This window comes from Bombina bombina, chromosome 6 (assembly GCF_027579735.1).
Source record: "Bombina bombina isolate aBomBom1 chromosome 6, aBomBom1.pri, whole genome shotgun sequence".
NCBI lineage: Eukaryota > Metazoa > Chordata > Amphibia > Anura > Bombinatoridae > Bombina > Bombina bombina.
The window spans coordinates 771507132-771525857 of NC_069504.1; the positions used below are offsets into that span (position 1 = coordinate 771507132).

At 39.9% G+C, this 18726-nt stretch overlaps 1 protein-coding gene across 2 annotated transcripts in view; it reads left to right on the forward strand.

The window, feature by feature from the left end:
* Window positions 1-18726, forward strand: part of ADGRE5 (adhesion G protein-coupled receptor E5) — a 580790-nt gene that overhangs the window by 386429 nt on the left and 175635 nt on the right. For both annotated transcript variants that reach the window (XM_053718071.1, XM_053718072.1), the window contains exon 7: window positions 17665-17799. In XM_053718071.1, coding sequence (XP_053574046.1) covers window positions 17665-17799 — 135 coding nt within the window. The remainder of the gene's footprint in view (window positions 1-17664; window positions 17800-18726) is intronic.

The following is an 18726-nucleotide window of genomic DNA, read 5'->3' on the forward strand; positions in this document are numbered from 1 at the left end:
CCTTGTGGCGTTTTTAGGTGAGGCCTTCTCAGGGTGGTCATGTTTCAACTGTGTGCATTGGCAAACCACGACTGTATTATAGTCTCCAAGATCACCATGGTATCTGCTCTCTGCATACTAGACGGCATTAGGGTTCTTTTGCAGTCTTATCAGTCAACCTTTGCAGAGACTTTGCAGTCCGCTCTGGATTCAGCTGCTGAGGACGACCCAGGAGCGACCCAGGTGAAGCCGGGTGGTTGCGCCTTCACGTGGATCAGCGCAATGTGGGAACACATCACAAAACAAGACTTCACTCTCTAAAAGGGAGGCTAGAAACTTGTGGCTAGAGTTAGATGCCTGCGGGGCGCAAATATACATGCAAAATCCTAACGATCGCAAGCAAGCCACGCTATTCTCTATACTAACCAACAAGAGAAAAACACATATTGCACCAGAAGCGGTAAGGCAACATGTTAAGGCTGACCCTTTCCCACTCCACAAGTATTCTCTGGCTGGACTGCAGGGCGATCATTCCCAAACCACTCATTACCCCCTGCATTACAACAGCATATGGAGCCCGGAGGTGGCGTGTTTCATGAAGGTACTGTCATCCTTGGGATCGGAAGATGGGGTATATTTGGGACACAGTGATTGCAGATTTTACCAGCCTTCCCTTGCTAAGCGCAGTTGTTTGCGCAGATTTGAGCATGCCAAGCAATTATTTCCCTTCCGAGGCACATACTACTCAGATGCAAAGCCTGTCAGAGGAGTGTTTCATCTGGCCCGTCCTGGAGATTGAGGAGAGTTCCTTGTTCCCCATGAGAACTGGAGTGGGCTAGTTATATGTCTGAGACTAGCAAGAATACAGACTCACATAGTATATTTTACTGTTTGCTATGTTTTCCTTACTGTTCTACATTTTCTGTTTCTCATACTGTTTTAGGTCGACTGTTGAGCAGGGGATATACAGGTCATAGAATCCCAAGTGTGTGAATATTTTACTTGTAAGATATCTGTTTGTTGGCCTTCTATGAGGATCTGTAGTTCTGAAGCCCTATAGTCAATAACACAATGTCCTTATTCCTTGTTGTTTATACCACTGTGGCCGTAATAGCCAGCGTTGCTTAGGGCACCTTGCACATTAAAAATTAAGCTATCGTTTAGTGAGGTTAACTTAGCCGCAATACCTTTATTTGTGAGTTATACAGATTAGTCTTTAACAGGTTTTAACAATTGTGGAAATATTTCTGTAACTATGTTTAATCAGGATTACATCTCACACATAAACATAAACCTTAGCTTTCTTTATTTAACTTTTACCACTAGTGCCTTGAGAACTTATAGTCATCAGGTTGGATTGTTTCATATTTTTACCTATCACTGTTCGAGGAAGGCTAATAGTTACATATGCATACTTGTCTACTATGGATTATGTTTACGACAGCTAAGGTTCTGGGTTCCTGCACAACATTCATGTAACAGCTGAACAATGTTTTACAGTATTGTGGTATGCATATGTGAATTATCACTTAATCTAAAGGTTAGCTCCAAAGGTTGGTCACTTATTTTTATACTGCGCTTTTTTCCATGTCTGCCCACCTCCATTTGCCCTCATAATTTTAGCAATATTATTATAAATGGTACTTGCAGTTGACAAAAACACTACTTTAATAAGCCCATTTACTATATATATCCAATTAGAGATAAAAGGGGTTTGACCGTGTATTCCAAGCGGTTAAATACTAAGTGCACCTTATTAATCCACACTCTTAGTTGGGTATTAACATTCACAGTGCTCATTATATTATTCTCCCTTTGATTATGGACACTTGTGTTTCCACATGGTTCTTCTGTTGTTGGGTGTAGGGCCCGCACCCAGCCAATAAGATTTACTTTTCCTTATACCGTTATATGACCGCGCAACACTAATGCAGTTCATGTTATACCTCTCTATTACGGAAACAGGTGCACCACTAGAATGGAGTTACTCTGATGTGGAATTTGTTTTTCTTCTTCTGTTATTCATTTAATATTGTGTATTTTTTTTTTTTTTTATTTATTTGGTTTTTATTGACCAGTTATTGCAGAACATAAAATCGAGTAATACAATTCAACAGTACATGGGTAGATATAAGTCCACATAAGTATAGTCATACAATTTGGTCTTTGGTCATTACATTACGAATAACAAAACAAAGCAAAACAAAATGTAGGTGTCAATGGTTGGTTTAGAACAAGTCAATTGTAGATGACAGCTCTGATTCCGGTTAAACAATGAGACACATATGACTTTACATATCAATTTCGCAATACTCTATAATATTGTCTTAGCAAATTGGGATCTAATTAAGGTCTATTATACATGCTTATATATTTAGTGTTTCTGAAATTTTGAAGCGATATAAGATTCCCAATAGAACATAATATTTTGATACATTTCGCAACGTCTGGTTTTGAGTAAATGATATTCCTCCAAACTTAGTATATTGTTACTTATATCTATCCAATTGGCCACCATGGGTGTTTCTGCAGATTTCCATTTTCTAACTATTGCGTATTTTGCAGCGTTACATAGGACATTAAGTAATTTCTTATGTTCGCTTGGAGTAGAATGTGGGAACCCATGAAATAGCTATATGTTTGGCTGTAATGTAATGTTTTTATTCAGTATTTGGGCAGTTTCTGTAGCTTTTGCTTTCCAGAAAGGGGTTAACTTTTGGCATGTCCACCAGATGTGTGCCATGTTTGCCACACTATTTTCACATCTCCAGCACACATTATGCCTTTTGGGATATATCTTTTTGAGTCTGCTTGGTGTTAAATACCAAAGATGTAGTATTTTATAATTCATTTCTAGAATTCTATATGATATAGAGGCACTTTTTATATTACTAAAAAATTTAAGGGATTCTGAGTGTGTTATGTCAATCTCTAATTCGTTACTCCAAGTATTGTTTGCTGCGAAATACCATGTATAATGGAAAGAGTATGTGTTATCTTCACGGTGTGTATACACAGCTTCTCATACGCCTAGATTTAGAGTTCTGCGTTAGCCGTCAAAAGCAGCATTAAGGGGTCCTAACGCTGCTTTTGGCCGCCCGCTGGTATTTAGAGTCAGGCAGGAAAGGGTCTAACGCTCACTTTCAAGCCACGACTTTTCCATACCGCAGATCCCCTTACGCCAATTGCGTATCCTATCTTTTCAATGGGATCTTCCTAACGCTGGTATTTAGAGTCTTGGCTGAAGTGAGCGGTAGACACTCTACCGACAAGACTCCTACCGCCCATGGAAAGGCTGTAGTTAAGAGCTTTATGGGCTAACGCTGGTATATAAAGCTCTTAACTACAGTGCTCTAAAGTACACTAACACCCATAAACTACCTATGTACCCCTAAACCGAGGTCCCCCCACATCGCCGCCACTATAATAAATATTTTTAACCCCTAATCTGCCGACCGCACATCGCCGCCACCTACATTATCCCTATGAACCCCTAATCTGCTGCCCCTAACATCGCCAACACCTACATTATATTTATTAACCCCTTATCTGCCCCCCCAACGTCGCCGCCACCTAACTTCAAGTATTAACCCCTAATCTGCCGACCGGACCTCGCCGCTACTATAATAAATGTATTAACCCCTAAACCGCCGCACTCCCGCCTCAAAAACACTATAATATATAGTATTAACCCCTAATCTGCCCCCCCCACGTCGCCGCCACCTAACTTCAAGTATTAACCCCTAATCTGCCGACCGGACCTCGCCGCTACTATAATAAATGTATTAACCCCTAAAGCTAAGTCTAACCCTAACCCTAACACCCCCCCTAAGTTAAATATAATTTTAATCTAACAAAATAAATTAACTCTTATTAACTAAAGTATTCCTATTTAAAACTAAATACTTACCTGTAAAATAAACCCTAATATAGCTACAATATAACAAATAATTATATTGTAGCTATTTTAGGATTTATATTTATTTTACAGGCAACTTTGTATTTATTTTAACTAGGTACAATAGCTATTAAATAGTTATTAACTATTTAATAGCTACCTAGTTAAAAGAAATACAAAATTACCTGTAAAATAAATCCTAACCTAAGTTACAATTAAACCTAACACTACACTATCATTAAATTAATTAAATAAATTAACTACCAATACCTACAATTAAATACAATTAAATAAACTAAACTAAATTAAAAAAATAAAAAACACTAAATTACAGAAAATAAAAAAAGATTACAAGAATTTTAAACTAATTGCACCTAATCTAAGCCCCCTAATAAAAAAATAAAAAATAATAATAATAAAAGTCCCTACCCTATTCTACATTACAAAGTAATCAGCTCTTTTACCAGCCCTTAAAAGGGCTTTCTCTTGTAAGGTGTATCCAGTCCACGGATTCATCCATTACTTGTGGGATATTCTCCTTCCCAACAGGAAGCTGTAAGAGGATCACCCACAGCAGAGCTGTTTATATAGCTCCTCCCCTAACTGCCACCTCCCAGTCATTCTCTTGCAGCTCTCGACAAGGGAAGCAGCTAGAGAGATGTGGTGCATTAATGTAGTTTATCTTCAATCAAAAGCTTCTCTTTCTTTTTGGTTAAGAAGTATAATCCGCTTTGCTTATGAGACTGCTGGCCAGCAGCCTCCTGTAAGAATTACAGCTCATTCCACTAGAGCGGTGGCTTCCACATGGGCCTTTAAAAATGAGGCTTCTGTTGAACAGATTTGTAAGGCGGCGACTTGGTCTTCGCTTCATACTTTTTCTAAATTCTACAAATTTTATACTTTTGCTTCTTCGGAGGCTATTTTTGGGAGAAAGGTCTTACAGGCAGTGGTGCCTTCCGTTTAAGCACCTGCCTTGTCCCTCCCTTCATCCGTGTCCTATAGCTTTGGTATTGGTATCCCACAAGTAATGGATGAATCCGTGGACTGGATACACCTTACAAGAGAAAACAAAATTTATGCTTACCTGATAAATTTATTTCTCTTGTGGTGTATCCAGTCCATGGCCCGCCCTGTCATTTTAAGGCAGGTGTTTTTTAATTTTTAAACTACAGTCACCACTGCACCCTATAGTTTCTCCTTTCTCTTGCTTGTCTTCGGTCGAATGACTGGGAGGTGGCAGTTAGGGGAGGAGCTATATAGACAGCTCTGCTGTGGGTGATCCTCTTGCAGCTTCCTGTTGGGAAGGAGAATATCCCACAAGTAATGGATGAATCCGTGGACTGGATACACCACAAGAGAAATACATTTATCAGATAAGCATAAATTTTGTTTTTTGCGAGGCATGCCCCAAAGTAATCAGCTCTTTTGCCTGTAAAAAAAAATACAACCCCCCCCAACATTAAAACCCACCACCCACATACCCCTACTCTAACCCACCCAAACCCCCCTTAAATAAACTAACACTACCCCCCTGAAGATCTCCCTACCTTGAGTCGTCTTCATCCGATGGGGCAGAAGAGGACATCCAGACCGGCAGAAGTCTTCATCCTATCCGGGCAGAAGAGGACATCCGGACCGGCAGACATCTTCATCCAGGCGGCATCTTCTATCTTCATCCAATCCGACGAGGAGCGGCTCCATCTTCAAGACCTCCGGCGCGGAACATCCTTCTTCACCGACGACTACCCGATGAATGAAGGTTCCTTTAAGTGACGTCATCCAAGATGGCGTCCCTCGAAATTCCGATTGGCTGATAGGATTCTATCAGCCAATCAGAATTAAGGTAGGAAAAATCTGATTGGCTGATTCAATCAGCCAATCAGATTCAAGTTCAATCCGATTGGCTGATCCAATCAGCCAATCGGATTGAGCTCGCATTCTATTGGCTGTTCCAATCAGCCAATAGAATGCGAGCTCAATCCGATTGGCTGATAGAATTCTATCAGCCAATCGGAATCTAAGGGACAACATCTTGGATGACGTCATTTAAAAGGAAACTTCATTATTCCAGAAGACGTCGTAAGAAAAGGATGCTCCTCGCCAGATGTCTTGAAGATGGAGCCACTCCGCGCCGGATGGATGAAGATAGAAGATGCCGTTTGGATGAAGACTTCTGCCGGCTTGGATGAAGACTCCTGCCGGCTTCGATGAGGACTTCTGCTGCTTCGTTGAGGATGGATGTCAGGTCTTCAAAAAATGTAAGTGGATCTTCGGGGGTTAGTGTTAGGTTTTTTTAAGGGTTTATTGGGTGTGTTTTAATTTTAGATTAGGGGTTTGGGCTGAAAAAGAGCTAAATGCCCTTTTTAGGTTTAGGGGTTAATAGCTTAATTTAGTTTATGGCGATGTGGGGGGCTAGCGGTTTAGGGGTTAATAGATTTAGTAAGTGGTAGTGATCTGGGAGGCCAGGGGTTTAGGGGTTAATACATTTATTTAGTTGCGGAGGGCTCAGGGAGCGGCGGTATAGGGATTAATAACTTTATTACAGTTGTGGTGGTGTTGGGGGGTGGCGGGATAGGGGTAAATAACATTATGTAGGTGGCAGCGATGTCGGGCGGCAGATTAGGGGTGTTTAGACTCGGGGCTTATGTTAGGGTGTTGGGTGTAAACTTTACTTTTATTCTACCATAGAAATCAATGGGATATCGGGCAGCAGCGAACATAAGCTTTCGCTGCTTTCAGACTCCCATTGATTCCTATGGCAGCCGCGGCCTCCAGGGTGGCGGATTGAAAAGCAGGTACGCTGGGCCGGAATAGTGGCGAGCGTACTTGTTAGAAAGTTGATAACTAGCAAAAGTAGTCAGATAGTGCCGAATTTGTATTCAGAACATCTGTAATGACGTAAGCATCGATCTGTGTCGGATTGAGACCGGCGGATCGTATGTTACGTCACAAATTTAAACTTTTGCCGGTCTGTAGGGTTTGATAAATAAGGCAAATCAGGCTCGCCACAATTACACTGCGGAATTCCAGCATATTTGAGGTTGACGGCTTGATAAATAGGCCTCTAGATTTGTACTTTCTTCTATTTGTGAGGTTATAGCAGCCTCTTGTGGTTGGAAAAAGGTACTGTCCAATTTTATGTGGGTAGCAGTAGGTTTTTGTTTTTCAGATTTGTTATTTTTTCTCATGGCCATTTTTGTAAAATGTGCAACTCAGTTTGGGAATATAGTTTTCCACTCAGAAAAGGCTTAGTTATTCTGTAATTACTGTTCCCTTGTTTGTTTTTTGTTGCTTTATTGATTATACTTTTTCAGCAGCTGCTTGTGGATAAGAAATATCCACTTTATAAGTTATAGAAAAAGTCCCAGTATTAAACAATTAGCTGAGGATTAATCTTGGTGATGTGTCACATATATGAACTATATGCTTAAGGAGAAACAGAAGTCATACAACGATTGTACCCATTGAAAACAAAGATCTCTAGCTGTCAGAGCAAATAATGGGGTGGGTCTATTAGGGAGTTCTGTAATGTTTATTTATTGAGCAAATTTCTTTACCCCTTTCAGAAAACAGCCGTTGCAAGGCTTCACCTGCCGCTCTCCACTTTTAATTGCCCTGAACCTGGGAACGCTGTGTAATAGCAAAGTGTAGGAAGGAGCACATGGCCGCCTGTTATGAATATTTCCTCTGCTTCACTTAGCGCTACTGTGTAGTGAAGTGTTGGGCACTTATCTGACTGTTAGGGGGCTCATCCATGAAATAGGCATCTCACGATTACTCGTATGTCTCCTTGTAGCTTCTAAATCTTCCTCTGCTTGGCATCCAAAATGGCGACGGCTTCGGCCTTCCGATATATAGACTGGGTGTTAAGTGTGCTACTCTGTAGCTTTAGCTGCCCAACAAGATGTCCGCCTGAGATTCACATACTCCGGTATGTGCTTGATGAGGTTTTTGGGCAGAGTTTCTGGTCTTCACTGGCCTTAATGTGCCGTTGCTGCTCAGAGCTCCTCTAGTTTGCAACCATGTTCCAGCACGGTCAAGCTCGCCTCATATTGTGTATTTTTTATGCATTGAATGTTTTGACTCCTAGATTACAAATAGCATTAGGGTAAGTTGCCAACTGTTAGTAAGATCGGCAGCAGTTGATCAGTTGATGACAGATATCTTATAGAACTGTTGTTCCCTTGATATAGCTCACTATGCTATATAGGGCTGATCAAGGTTTTTAATGTCACCAGAATTTAGGTGGAGCCTTGTTACGCTACAAGATTAATCTAGGTCTAGCATACACCAGATCTAGGTGAATGTCTGGGGAGATCCCTGTAATACTGCTCCAGCATTAGTGCACATAATCTTTTGATACGTAAGTGACCACCATTCCGGTTGCTTTCTTTGCTGAGATCGATGCGTTGCTCAGAGCTAAGGCAGGTGTAATTTTAGGGACGGAGTATAACCATGGCCTATGATTCCTTCCCTGGGACATAGACTGTAGCTCTGTAGAAGTAGTGGAGGATGGTTCAGCTGTAGGCTGGGATTTCACAGCATCGCTGCGTACCTTCATTTATAGAGGCATACCTGCCAGGTTCTCCTTCAGTCCAGTCAGCGTTATCTTGTCATTGGTCTGGTTTCTGGATACTTCTAAGTCCAAGACACTCTTCTCTGTGATTACTAGAAGTCCATCGTATGTCTCATGGTCTGTTGAGACCGCTGTTATCAGTGGATGCTGGACCTCTGTCGGAGTCTCCTGGGTGCGAACTTGGCTCTGTAGGTGGAGATTTTTCTCTCTATGTTGTTTGACAGCTGCATAAATTTGATTGTGTAAAGTTGCAATCTCTTGTTTGAGGTCACAAAAGTGCGTTTCTATACTTGTTGGTAAGGCCTCTGTAGCTCTTTCAATTGCCGCCATCACAAATGTGATCACTGGTAGGCTGAACACGCTCAGAGAGAGTATTTTGTGTATGGTTGTTGAATATAAGCAGCTAGCGCTCAGGGTTGAGAAATAGAGGGTATGTGTATTCATCAGATCTAAAGCAGCCCTGACCCAGATGACGGGGGAGGTTGAGAACATAAGTGAAGGCCGCCGCCTGAGTTCACAACGGACTAGCTCAGGTCCCAGCAAACATAGATAGTACAATCTTGGTATTACCAGACTCAGCTATATGTAGAGTAAATGAATCCTATAGATGTGAGACTTGATGATGAATATCAGCTATTATAACTGGCGGATTATTATTATCATCCTGGGAGCTTTGTTTAGAGCGACCGGTCATGGCCGCTTCCTAGCCACGCCCCAAAAATGTTATTGTTTAAAACGATAGATAATCCCTTTATTTACCATTCCCCAGTTTTGCATAACTAACACTGTTATATTAATATAATATTTACCTCTGTGATTACCTTGTATCTAAGCTTCTGCAGACTGCCTCCTTATCTTAGATCTTTTGACAAAGTTGCATTTCAGGCAATTAGTGCTGACTCTTAAATAACTCCACGAGCATGTGCACAATGTTATCTATATGGCACACATGAACTAATGCCCTCTAGCTGAGAAAACTGTAAAATGCATTCAGATAAGAGGCGGTCTTCAAGGGCTTAGAAATTAGCATATGAGCCTACCTAGGTTTAGCTTTAAACTAAGAATATCAAGACAACAAAGCAAATTTGATGATAAAAGTAAAAAGTTGTTTTAAATTACATGCCCTATCTGAATCATGAATGTTTAATTAGGACTTTACTGCCCCTTTAATTCTGATCAAAATTACTCTGTTAAACACTTTGCCTGGGAAGAGTTATGTAGTGTGCACTTTTTATTCAGATCGCCTTTCTTGGGGGTCTTGATGAGATATCCCTTTTTCTAGCACGACAGAGTGCTATATCACTTGTGAGTATAATATCACAGATGGGTTGGGGATTTTGTTTTTTCCTGATACAGACACACACATGGAAGCGCCTTTCTTTATTGTCATTTAGAGTTTCCTTTTTATGTTGTCAAGTTCTTATGGCTTGCTGCTTCCTGTGCTTCTGTGGAAAGACCATAGATGAACCTTTGTTTGTCTGCTATTAAGTTTCTCTTTGTTTCCTAGCTGGCTTCGGTGTACTCAACCTGAGCTTTTGCTTTTTCTGCTCTTTTTTGGCTACTGTTGATGCAACTTTTCTTTTCCTTTCTCTCTTTGGTTTTACGGTGGAGATCCATTCTTTATGCTGGTGTTTTGTGGGACCCAGTACCACCTAGCAGGTTGATGACATTGTTTCTTTAATATTCTCCCACTGACTTTCTACCTGGTCTCTATCATCCTCTAATTCTTGCAGGACTTTAAATATTCAGTTTTAGCAAAAAATGTAAAACAATCTGATGCCAGCGTTATAACACCACCCTCCTCAAAGATGTATAGAAACTGAGGCCTAGATTTAGAGTTTGGCGGTAGCCGTGAAAACCAGCGTTAGAGGCTCCTAACGCTGGTTTTAGGCTACCGCCGGTATTTGGAGTCATTAAAAAAAGGGTCTAACGCTCATTTTTCAGCCGCAACTTTTCCATACCGCAGATCCCCTTACGTCAATTGCTTATCCTATCTTTTTAATGGGATCTTTCTAACTCCGGTATTTAGAGTCGTGGCTGAAGTGAGCGTTAGAAATCTAACGACAAAACTCCAGCCGCAGGGAAAAAGTCAGTAGTTAAGAGCTTTCTGGGCTAACGCCGGTTCATAAAGCTCTTAACTACTGTGCTCTAAAGTACACTAACACCCATAAACTACCTATGTACCCCTAAACCGAGGCCCCCCCACATCGCCGCCACTCGATTTAATTTTTTTAACCCCTAATCTGCCGACCGCCACCTACGTTATCCTTATGTACCCCTAATCTGCTGCCCCTAACACCGCCGACCCCTATATTATATTTATTAACCCCTAACCTGCCCCCCACAACGTCGCAACCAGCTACCTACAATAATTAACCCCTAATCTGCCGACCGCAAAGAGCCGCCACCTACATTATAGCTATGTACCCCTAATCTTCTGCCCCTAACACCGCCGACCCCTATATTATATTTATTAACCCCTAATCTGCCCCCCACAACGTCGCCTCCACCTGCCTACACTTATTAACCCCTAATCCGCCTCACTAACCCTATAATAAATAGTATTAACCCCTAATCTGCCCTCCCTAACATCGCCGACACCTAACTTCAAACATTAACCCCTAATCTGCCGACTGGAGCTCACCGCTATTCTAATAAATGTATTAACCCCTAAAGCTAAGTCTAACCCTAACACTAACACCCCCCTAACTTAAATATAATTTAAATCTAACGAAATAAATTAACTCTTATTAAATAAATTATTCCTATTTAAAGCTAAATACTTACATGTAAAATAAATCCTAATATAGCTACAATATAAATTATAATTATATTATAGCTATTTTAGGATTAATATTTATTTTACAGGTAACTTTGTATTTATTTTAACCAGGTACAATAGCTATTAAATAGTTAAGAACTATTTAATAGCTAAAATAGTTAAAATAATTACAAAATTACCTGTAAAATAAATCCTAACCTAAGTTACAATTAAACCTAACACTATACTATCATTAAATTAATTAAATAAAATACCTACAATTACCTACAATTAAACCTAACACTACACTATCAATACATTAATTAAATACAATACCTAAAAATAACTACAATGAAATAAACTAACTAAAGTACACAAAATAAAAAAGAACTAAGTTACAAAAAATAAAAAAATATTTACAAACATAAGAAAAATCTTACAACAATTTTAAACTAATTACACCTACTCTAAGCCCCCTAATAAAATAACAAAGCCCCCCAAAATAAAAAATGCCCTACCCTATTCTAAATTACTAAAGTTCAAAGCTCTTTTACCTTACCAGCCCTGAACAGGGCCCTTTGCGGGGCATGCCCCAAAGAATTCAGCTCTTTTGCCTGTAAAAAAAAACATACAATACCCCCCCCAACATTACAACCCACCACCCACATACCCCTAATCTAACCCAAACCCCCCTTAAATAAACCTAACACTAAGCCCCTGAAGATCATCCTACCTTGTCTTCACCATACCAGGTTCACTGATCGGTCCTGGCTCCAAAATCTTCATCCAACCCAAGCGGGGGCTGGCGATCCATCATCCGGCGGCTGAAGAGGTCCAGAAGAGGCTCCAAAGTCTTCATCCTATCCGGGAAGAAGAGTAGATCCGGACCGGCAACCATCATCTTCCAAGCGGCATCTTCTATCTTCATCCGATGAGGACCGGCTCCATCCTGAAGACCTCCACCGCGGACCCATCTTCATCCGGCGACGTCCAACTGAAGAATGACGGTTCCTTTAAGGGACGTCATCCTAGATGGCGTCCCTCGAATTCCGATTGACTGATAGGATTCTATCAGCCAATCGGAATTAAGGTAGGAATATTCTGATTGGCTGATGGAATCAGCCAATCAGAATCAAGTTCAATCCGATTGGCTGATCCAATCAGCCAATCAGATTGAGCTCGCATTCTATTGGATCTACTCTTCTTCCCGGATAGGATGAAGACTTTGGAACCTCTTCTGGACCTCTTCAGCCGCCGGATGATGGATCGCCAGCCCCCGCTTGGGTTGGATGAAGATTTTGGAGCCAGGACCGATCGGTGAACCTGGTATGGTGAAGACAAGGTAGGATGATCTTCAGGGGCTTAGTGTTATGTTTATTTAAGGGGGGTTTGGGTTAGATTAGGGGTATGTGGGTTGTAATGTTGGGGGGGGGTATTGTATGTTTTTTTTTACAGGCAAAAGAGCTGAATTCTTTGGGGCATGCCCCGCAAAGGGCCCTGTTCAGGGCTGGTAAGGTAAAAGAGCTTTGAACTTTAGTAATTTAGAATAGGGTAGGGCATTTTTTATTTTGGGGGGCTTTGTTATTTTATTAGGGGGCTTAGAGTAGGTGTAATTAGTTTAAAATGAGAAGTTATATACAACAATTGGAGGATTGGACAAACGACTGGGATCTAAAACTTTAACACAGCAAAGTGTAAAATAATGCATTTAGGGAAGAAAAATCCAAATGTTAATTACAGACTCAATGACACTTTACTGACTGTTACAGACGAGGAACAGGACTTGGGAATTATTATTTCAGATGATTTAAAACTTAGTAAACAATGTAGTAAGGCAGCGAGTAAGGCTAGCAGAATGCTTGGATGTATTGGTAGAGGTATTTGCAGCAGAAATAGTAAGGTTCTTATGCCACTTTATAGATCATTAGTTAGGCCTCATCTTGAGTATTGTGTGCAGTTCTGGAGGCCATATCTTCAGAAGGATATTAACAAACTTGAATCTGTGCAAAGGAGGGCTACCAAAATGGTACATGGTCTAAAAAATAAAACTTACCAGGATAGGCTCAATGACCTAAATATGTATAGCTTAGAGGAGAGAAGGGAAAGAGGTGATATGATAGCAACTTTCAAGTACATTAAAGGGTTTAGTAAAACTGAGGCTGTGGGTATTTTACATAAAATGGAAAATTCAAGAACAAGGGGTCATGAGCTCAAGCTAAAGGGTAGTAGATTCAGGAGTAATTTGAGGAAGCACTTCTTTACAGAAAGAGTGATTGATTTATGGAATAAACTTCCTCAAGAGGTAGTAGCAACAAACACTGTGGGGGACTTTAAAGAGTTGCATTTGCGTTAAATATGCTCTACGCTCCTTTTTTGGAGCATAACGCTGACATTATATGGACTCTCAATACCAGAGTTATTTTAAAGGTGCGGCCAGAAAAAAGCCAGCGTTAGCTACGCGGGTCCTTACCGACAAAACTCTAAATCTAGCCGTGAGTGAATACTCAGCCACCTTCAGCAAAAAGTTTACTCAGTTTCTGTACATCTTTGAGGAGGGTGGAGTTATATTGCTGGTGTAAGTTTGTTGGTTCCACCCATGCTTTCTTCAGCTTTAGCTTTAGCCTGGCCATAAAAATGTGATGGTCTGATGCCACGTTCGCTCCCCTCATCACTTTGACATCCAGCAGGGACCTCCAGAATTTCTTCGTAATGCAGACATGGATCTGGTTATATGTTGAATGGTTTGGTGACACCCACTTTGCCTTGTGGGAATACACTGCCACCTATAACCAGACTGTTCAGGACGCAGAGATTCTCGTTCATGTTGCCCATGACTTCTTTGTACAATGTTGCTTCCAGTCTTGGCCTTGAGGTCCCCCATCAGTATGGTGATGTCTCAAGTCGGGAACCTTGTACAGCCAATGCATAGTACATTGGGCCCATGGTATAGAGCAAGTTTGAGATGGGTATAAATTCTATAAGAAATCAGCTTAGAATTGTTACTGGATACGCCCTTGATCTTGCAGTATTGTATCATTTATACTTATATTTCATTGTGATTAATATTGGGGCATATGATACTTATAATTAAAGAAAGGATTTCACTAACAGCTTTCCTGTTTTCTCTCCTTTGAGTGACATCTCTCAACCTTTTATCAGTTAATCAATGACAGACCATAGACTGAGGATTGTGAATAAATGACACTATATTCATCAACCTTGCTTCTAGCATTCAGATTTGGTTTATTTACTCTGTTTTAAACATCTATGTTATTTGTTTTCATTTTAGTTATTAAATGTTATGTTTTATTTTGTACTAGTCCTAAAGCCCGTGTACATGGGCTAAAATCCCCATCCACTTGGATCCCCTCTCTCTCCCTCCCTCTTTTCCCTTCCCTGCCGCTCTTCATTTTTTTTTTCTGTAGTGCAGCGGTCCCACCTGGTAACCGCCCCCCTCCAGCAATAGGCCACCCACCCGCCTTCCTCCTAACCCTCCATCGGCACCACTGCTGCCCGACACAGCGTGTCCCTCTCTGCTTCGGTAGCTCTGCAAGATTATTTCTGCACTGCCCCACTCATGGGGCATGCAGAAATAGAGTGATTTTGCTACTTTTAGCGAGATTGCAGCAGAGAGTGGCTCAGGGCTTAACGACCATTAAGGGGTTAAGGCCAAGTATGTTTGTCTCGTGCTGCAGTCTCTACTGCACATGACTGTATCGGAGAAACATACTTGGCCTTTTATAATATAGGATTCTTCTCTCACTTGACTAATATATAGCAGATTGGCATTGTCTGTGCTTTAAAAGTGCTACTTACTCTTTTTGTATTTTTCTACTAGTAATAATATAACGTTGCCTTTTATATATTAATAGTTTGTACCTTGGGTTGCATCAATTTGTGTTTTATATTTTATCTCCCCTTTTCCTATTTAAGTTTTTGTTTAGTTTCCATTACTTATTTTCCTTGACTTGTTAAACTTTTATAAAAAATATTTAACTAAAACAATTCCCTACAGATTTAAACAAACAGTCTATCATTCACCTTTGTATAGATAGGCTTCATCAATCAAATCCGATTCAAAGGTTTTAATCACAGTCAGGACTTGTTTTAGTCACAGATCATCCTTGTCAAGGAAGCTGTAGCATGGAGTACAATGTTCCTGGTAACAAAAAAAGTTGTTATGGGTCTGATGCATGCAAATGCCTTTCCTTGTGCCCACAGGCCTCAATTATACTTGATATTGTTTCATACCTATGTCACCACCCACCTTCAGTATTTTCTTTTAGCAGCAAGAGAATAGCATTTTCTGTTTCTGGGACTGCCTTTTCATTGTTTAATCAACTCCCAGAACATCCACAAACAGACCTTGTACCTCTCATAGGGAATATTCCTGCCTCACTAGTTAGATGGCATTCTTCTAATAGCGGTCTGTTGGGAAAGGCCCTTCTTCATATGCAGCCTGTGCTTCACATACAAACTTATTGGATAGTCAACTAGGAGAAAAGTTAACCAATACCAACTAACAAACAACATTTTTGGGGGACTCCTTTTGATACAAGAAAGGGAATAAGGATTCTCCTTTTGAAGAAGATTTAGGCCCATATTTATCAAGCTCCATATGGAGCTTGAAGGGCCGTGTTTCTGGTGAGTCTTCAGACTCGCCATAAACAGCAGTTATGAAGCAGCGGTCACAAAGACCGCTGCTCCATAACCTGTCCGCCTGCTCTGAGCAGGCGGACAGACATCGCCGGAAATCAACCCAATCGAGTATGATCGGGTTGATTGACACCCCCCTGCTGGCGGCCGCGAGTCTGCAGGGGGTGGCGTTGTACCAGCAGCTCTTGTGAGCTGCTGGTGCAATGCTGAATACGACAAGCGTATTGCTCACCGTATTCAGCGAGGTCTGGCGGACCTGATCCGCAGTATCGGATCAGGTCCGCCAGACCTTGATAAATAGAGGCCATAGGATTTAAAGTATATTCAGCTTTGCAAGTTCTTCACTACTAGAGAATAGATTAGGTTGTCCAGAAAGAAAGAACTTTTAACAGACTCTAGCAAAACTGGTTAGGGAGAAAAATATCAGTATCACATTGTTCAAGGCAAGTGGAGTTTGTGAGAATTAATTCTTACCTCCAAAATTCTGGAGATAAAGACAATATTCAGGTCCTTACATCACTTTAAGAAAGTTTTTTAAGGTCAGCCTGTCAACTTTTTATTTAGCAAAAGGACAGCAGTCTCATAAATTCAATCACAGAGTGGAAGAACCCAATGTTTGGCATCCCTTAGCAAAATCAGTCCAGCATTCTTGTGGGCACAGAAGTGTCTCCGTCGTATCACAACATATAAACATCTTCCTGTTCATCTTAATTTATATTTCTTAAGCAGAACAAAGATCCTATAAACCAATATGATATTTCTCTCGTAACAAGGTGATGGAGATTCCTGGAGATAAATATAATGGCATTCAACAGGAAATGTTTAGGTCTTCTGCAGACGTTTATTGGAGTAAATGCATTTTTTCCGGAAGAGGAATCAACACAGAAGATTCTAAGCATTTAATAGATATTTTCCTTGTATTTGGGTGTATATATTTTCATGTTTGTTACTAGGTAATATAATTCAAATAATTTCCAATTATCTAGATCAGGGGTCAGCAACCTTCGGCTCCCAGATGTTTTGGAACTACATTTCCCACGATGCTGAGACACTCTTTAGGCTATCTGAGCATCATGGGAAATGTAGTTACAAAACATCTGGGAGCCGAAGGTTGCTGACCCCTGATCTAGATGTTAATTACCCATAAAGGTATATATTCCATAAATAATAGACAATAGTGTGTCTAACAGAGTTGTACATATTTGTAAAGAAAGAAAAACATGTAAGGCACATAAATGAGCATCCCGGGGTCTGTAGAATAAGAGATACTTCACTGCAGCATATTACAGCTATTAGCATGTGTTAGTAGAAAACAACACTACATATCACATTTGAAATGTTAAAAGAAATTATGCTCATTTGTTCATATAAAAAGATTGGGCAAGATTTATTTGGGAAGATTATATATATAACAAATATGATAATTAAATAGATATTGAAGTCTGATGGCTTGCGATACAGGGTACACGAGAAACTTGAAGTCTGAATTCCACGATCTAAATGACAATCTTCTTCTTCTCTTCTTTCTTTCTCTTCTTTCCTTTTCTCTTTTTATGTATTTCTCTTGTAAAAATGAAAATTCAACGAGGTTATGGTTTTTAGCTAAAGGTCAGGTTTCTATATAACATGTTATGTTGAAAATATGTCTAAGTGTGATATGTTCTTGACCAAGCATTTCGATTTAATGTATGATCTGTTATACCTCAATAAAAATACTTAAAAAAAAAAAAGATTGCGCAAGAGAGCCCTGTAGAACAGTATGTATAAAATTCTAAAGATTTAATTCTATCACAGATATAAATGAGTGCGAAGAAGACCGATTGATCTGTGGACCATATGGAAACTGTTCTAATATTGATGGCGATTATACCTGCAAGTGCCTGGGAAATTCACGTAAGATCATCAATAACACAAAGGACCCATGTGTTGGTAAGTAATAGCAATCTACCTCTCAATATGTGTGTGTAAATATATATATATATATTCATACATGTGTATATATATATATAAATAAACAAGAAAAAAGCAGCATACTGCTGTGAAAAAATATAGAAATAAAATTGGAAATAATGATAATAAAAGTCTTATCTGGGTGAATAATACTCAGTCCGAAAAGATGTAAAAACTCTTTTGGGAGGATGTCTGTTTCTCAGGAAAATCGACCGGCACCAGATCCAAATGTTGTAATGTAGAAATCTAAGCAAAGCCCAAATAGGTGGCTACTCACTCAGTAAAACCTCAATCATATGAGGTAAGTTCAGCGTACACAAAATCCTGCCCCAATATAGATTAACCCAGGCTGCATTCCTTGATGTATCAGCTGTACAACTATGGAATCCCAAGTCCGGATATAAGCTGGTATGTTTAGTAGAGTTTAAGGTTATGTCGGCTGTTACTCAATCGTAACAATAAGTAACAAGGAAGCAAACAATGTTGCCAAACAAACCGTTACTTGTATCGGCGTATGTTCGAAAACACAGTGACGTAAGGGTGGCGTGGCCTTACACATTTCACTGAAATATCTACTTCATCATAGGCTTTATAAATGCCCACCTACTCTGTCACATTTATATAACTTTCCTGATGCAAGATCACTCCCACCTCAAAACGTCACTGATGTTTGAACCATTGCTAAGAACTTTAATATCTATATAGGATTCATACGTAAATAGCAGAAAAATAGTTTCATTGCATACTGAACAGATTAAAACCTGTCTCATAAGTAATAATGCTTAGTAAAAATATCATAATGAATAAATACAATTAAAAAGAATCAATCAGAAATAAGTAATAATGTTTACACAATATGCCAACATACTACAATTCTTTACATATACATAAAAGAATAAAAAATAT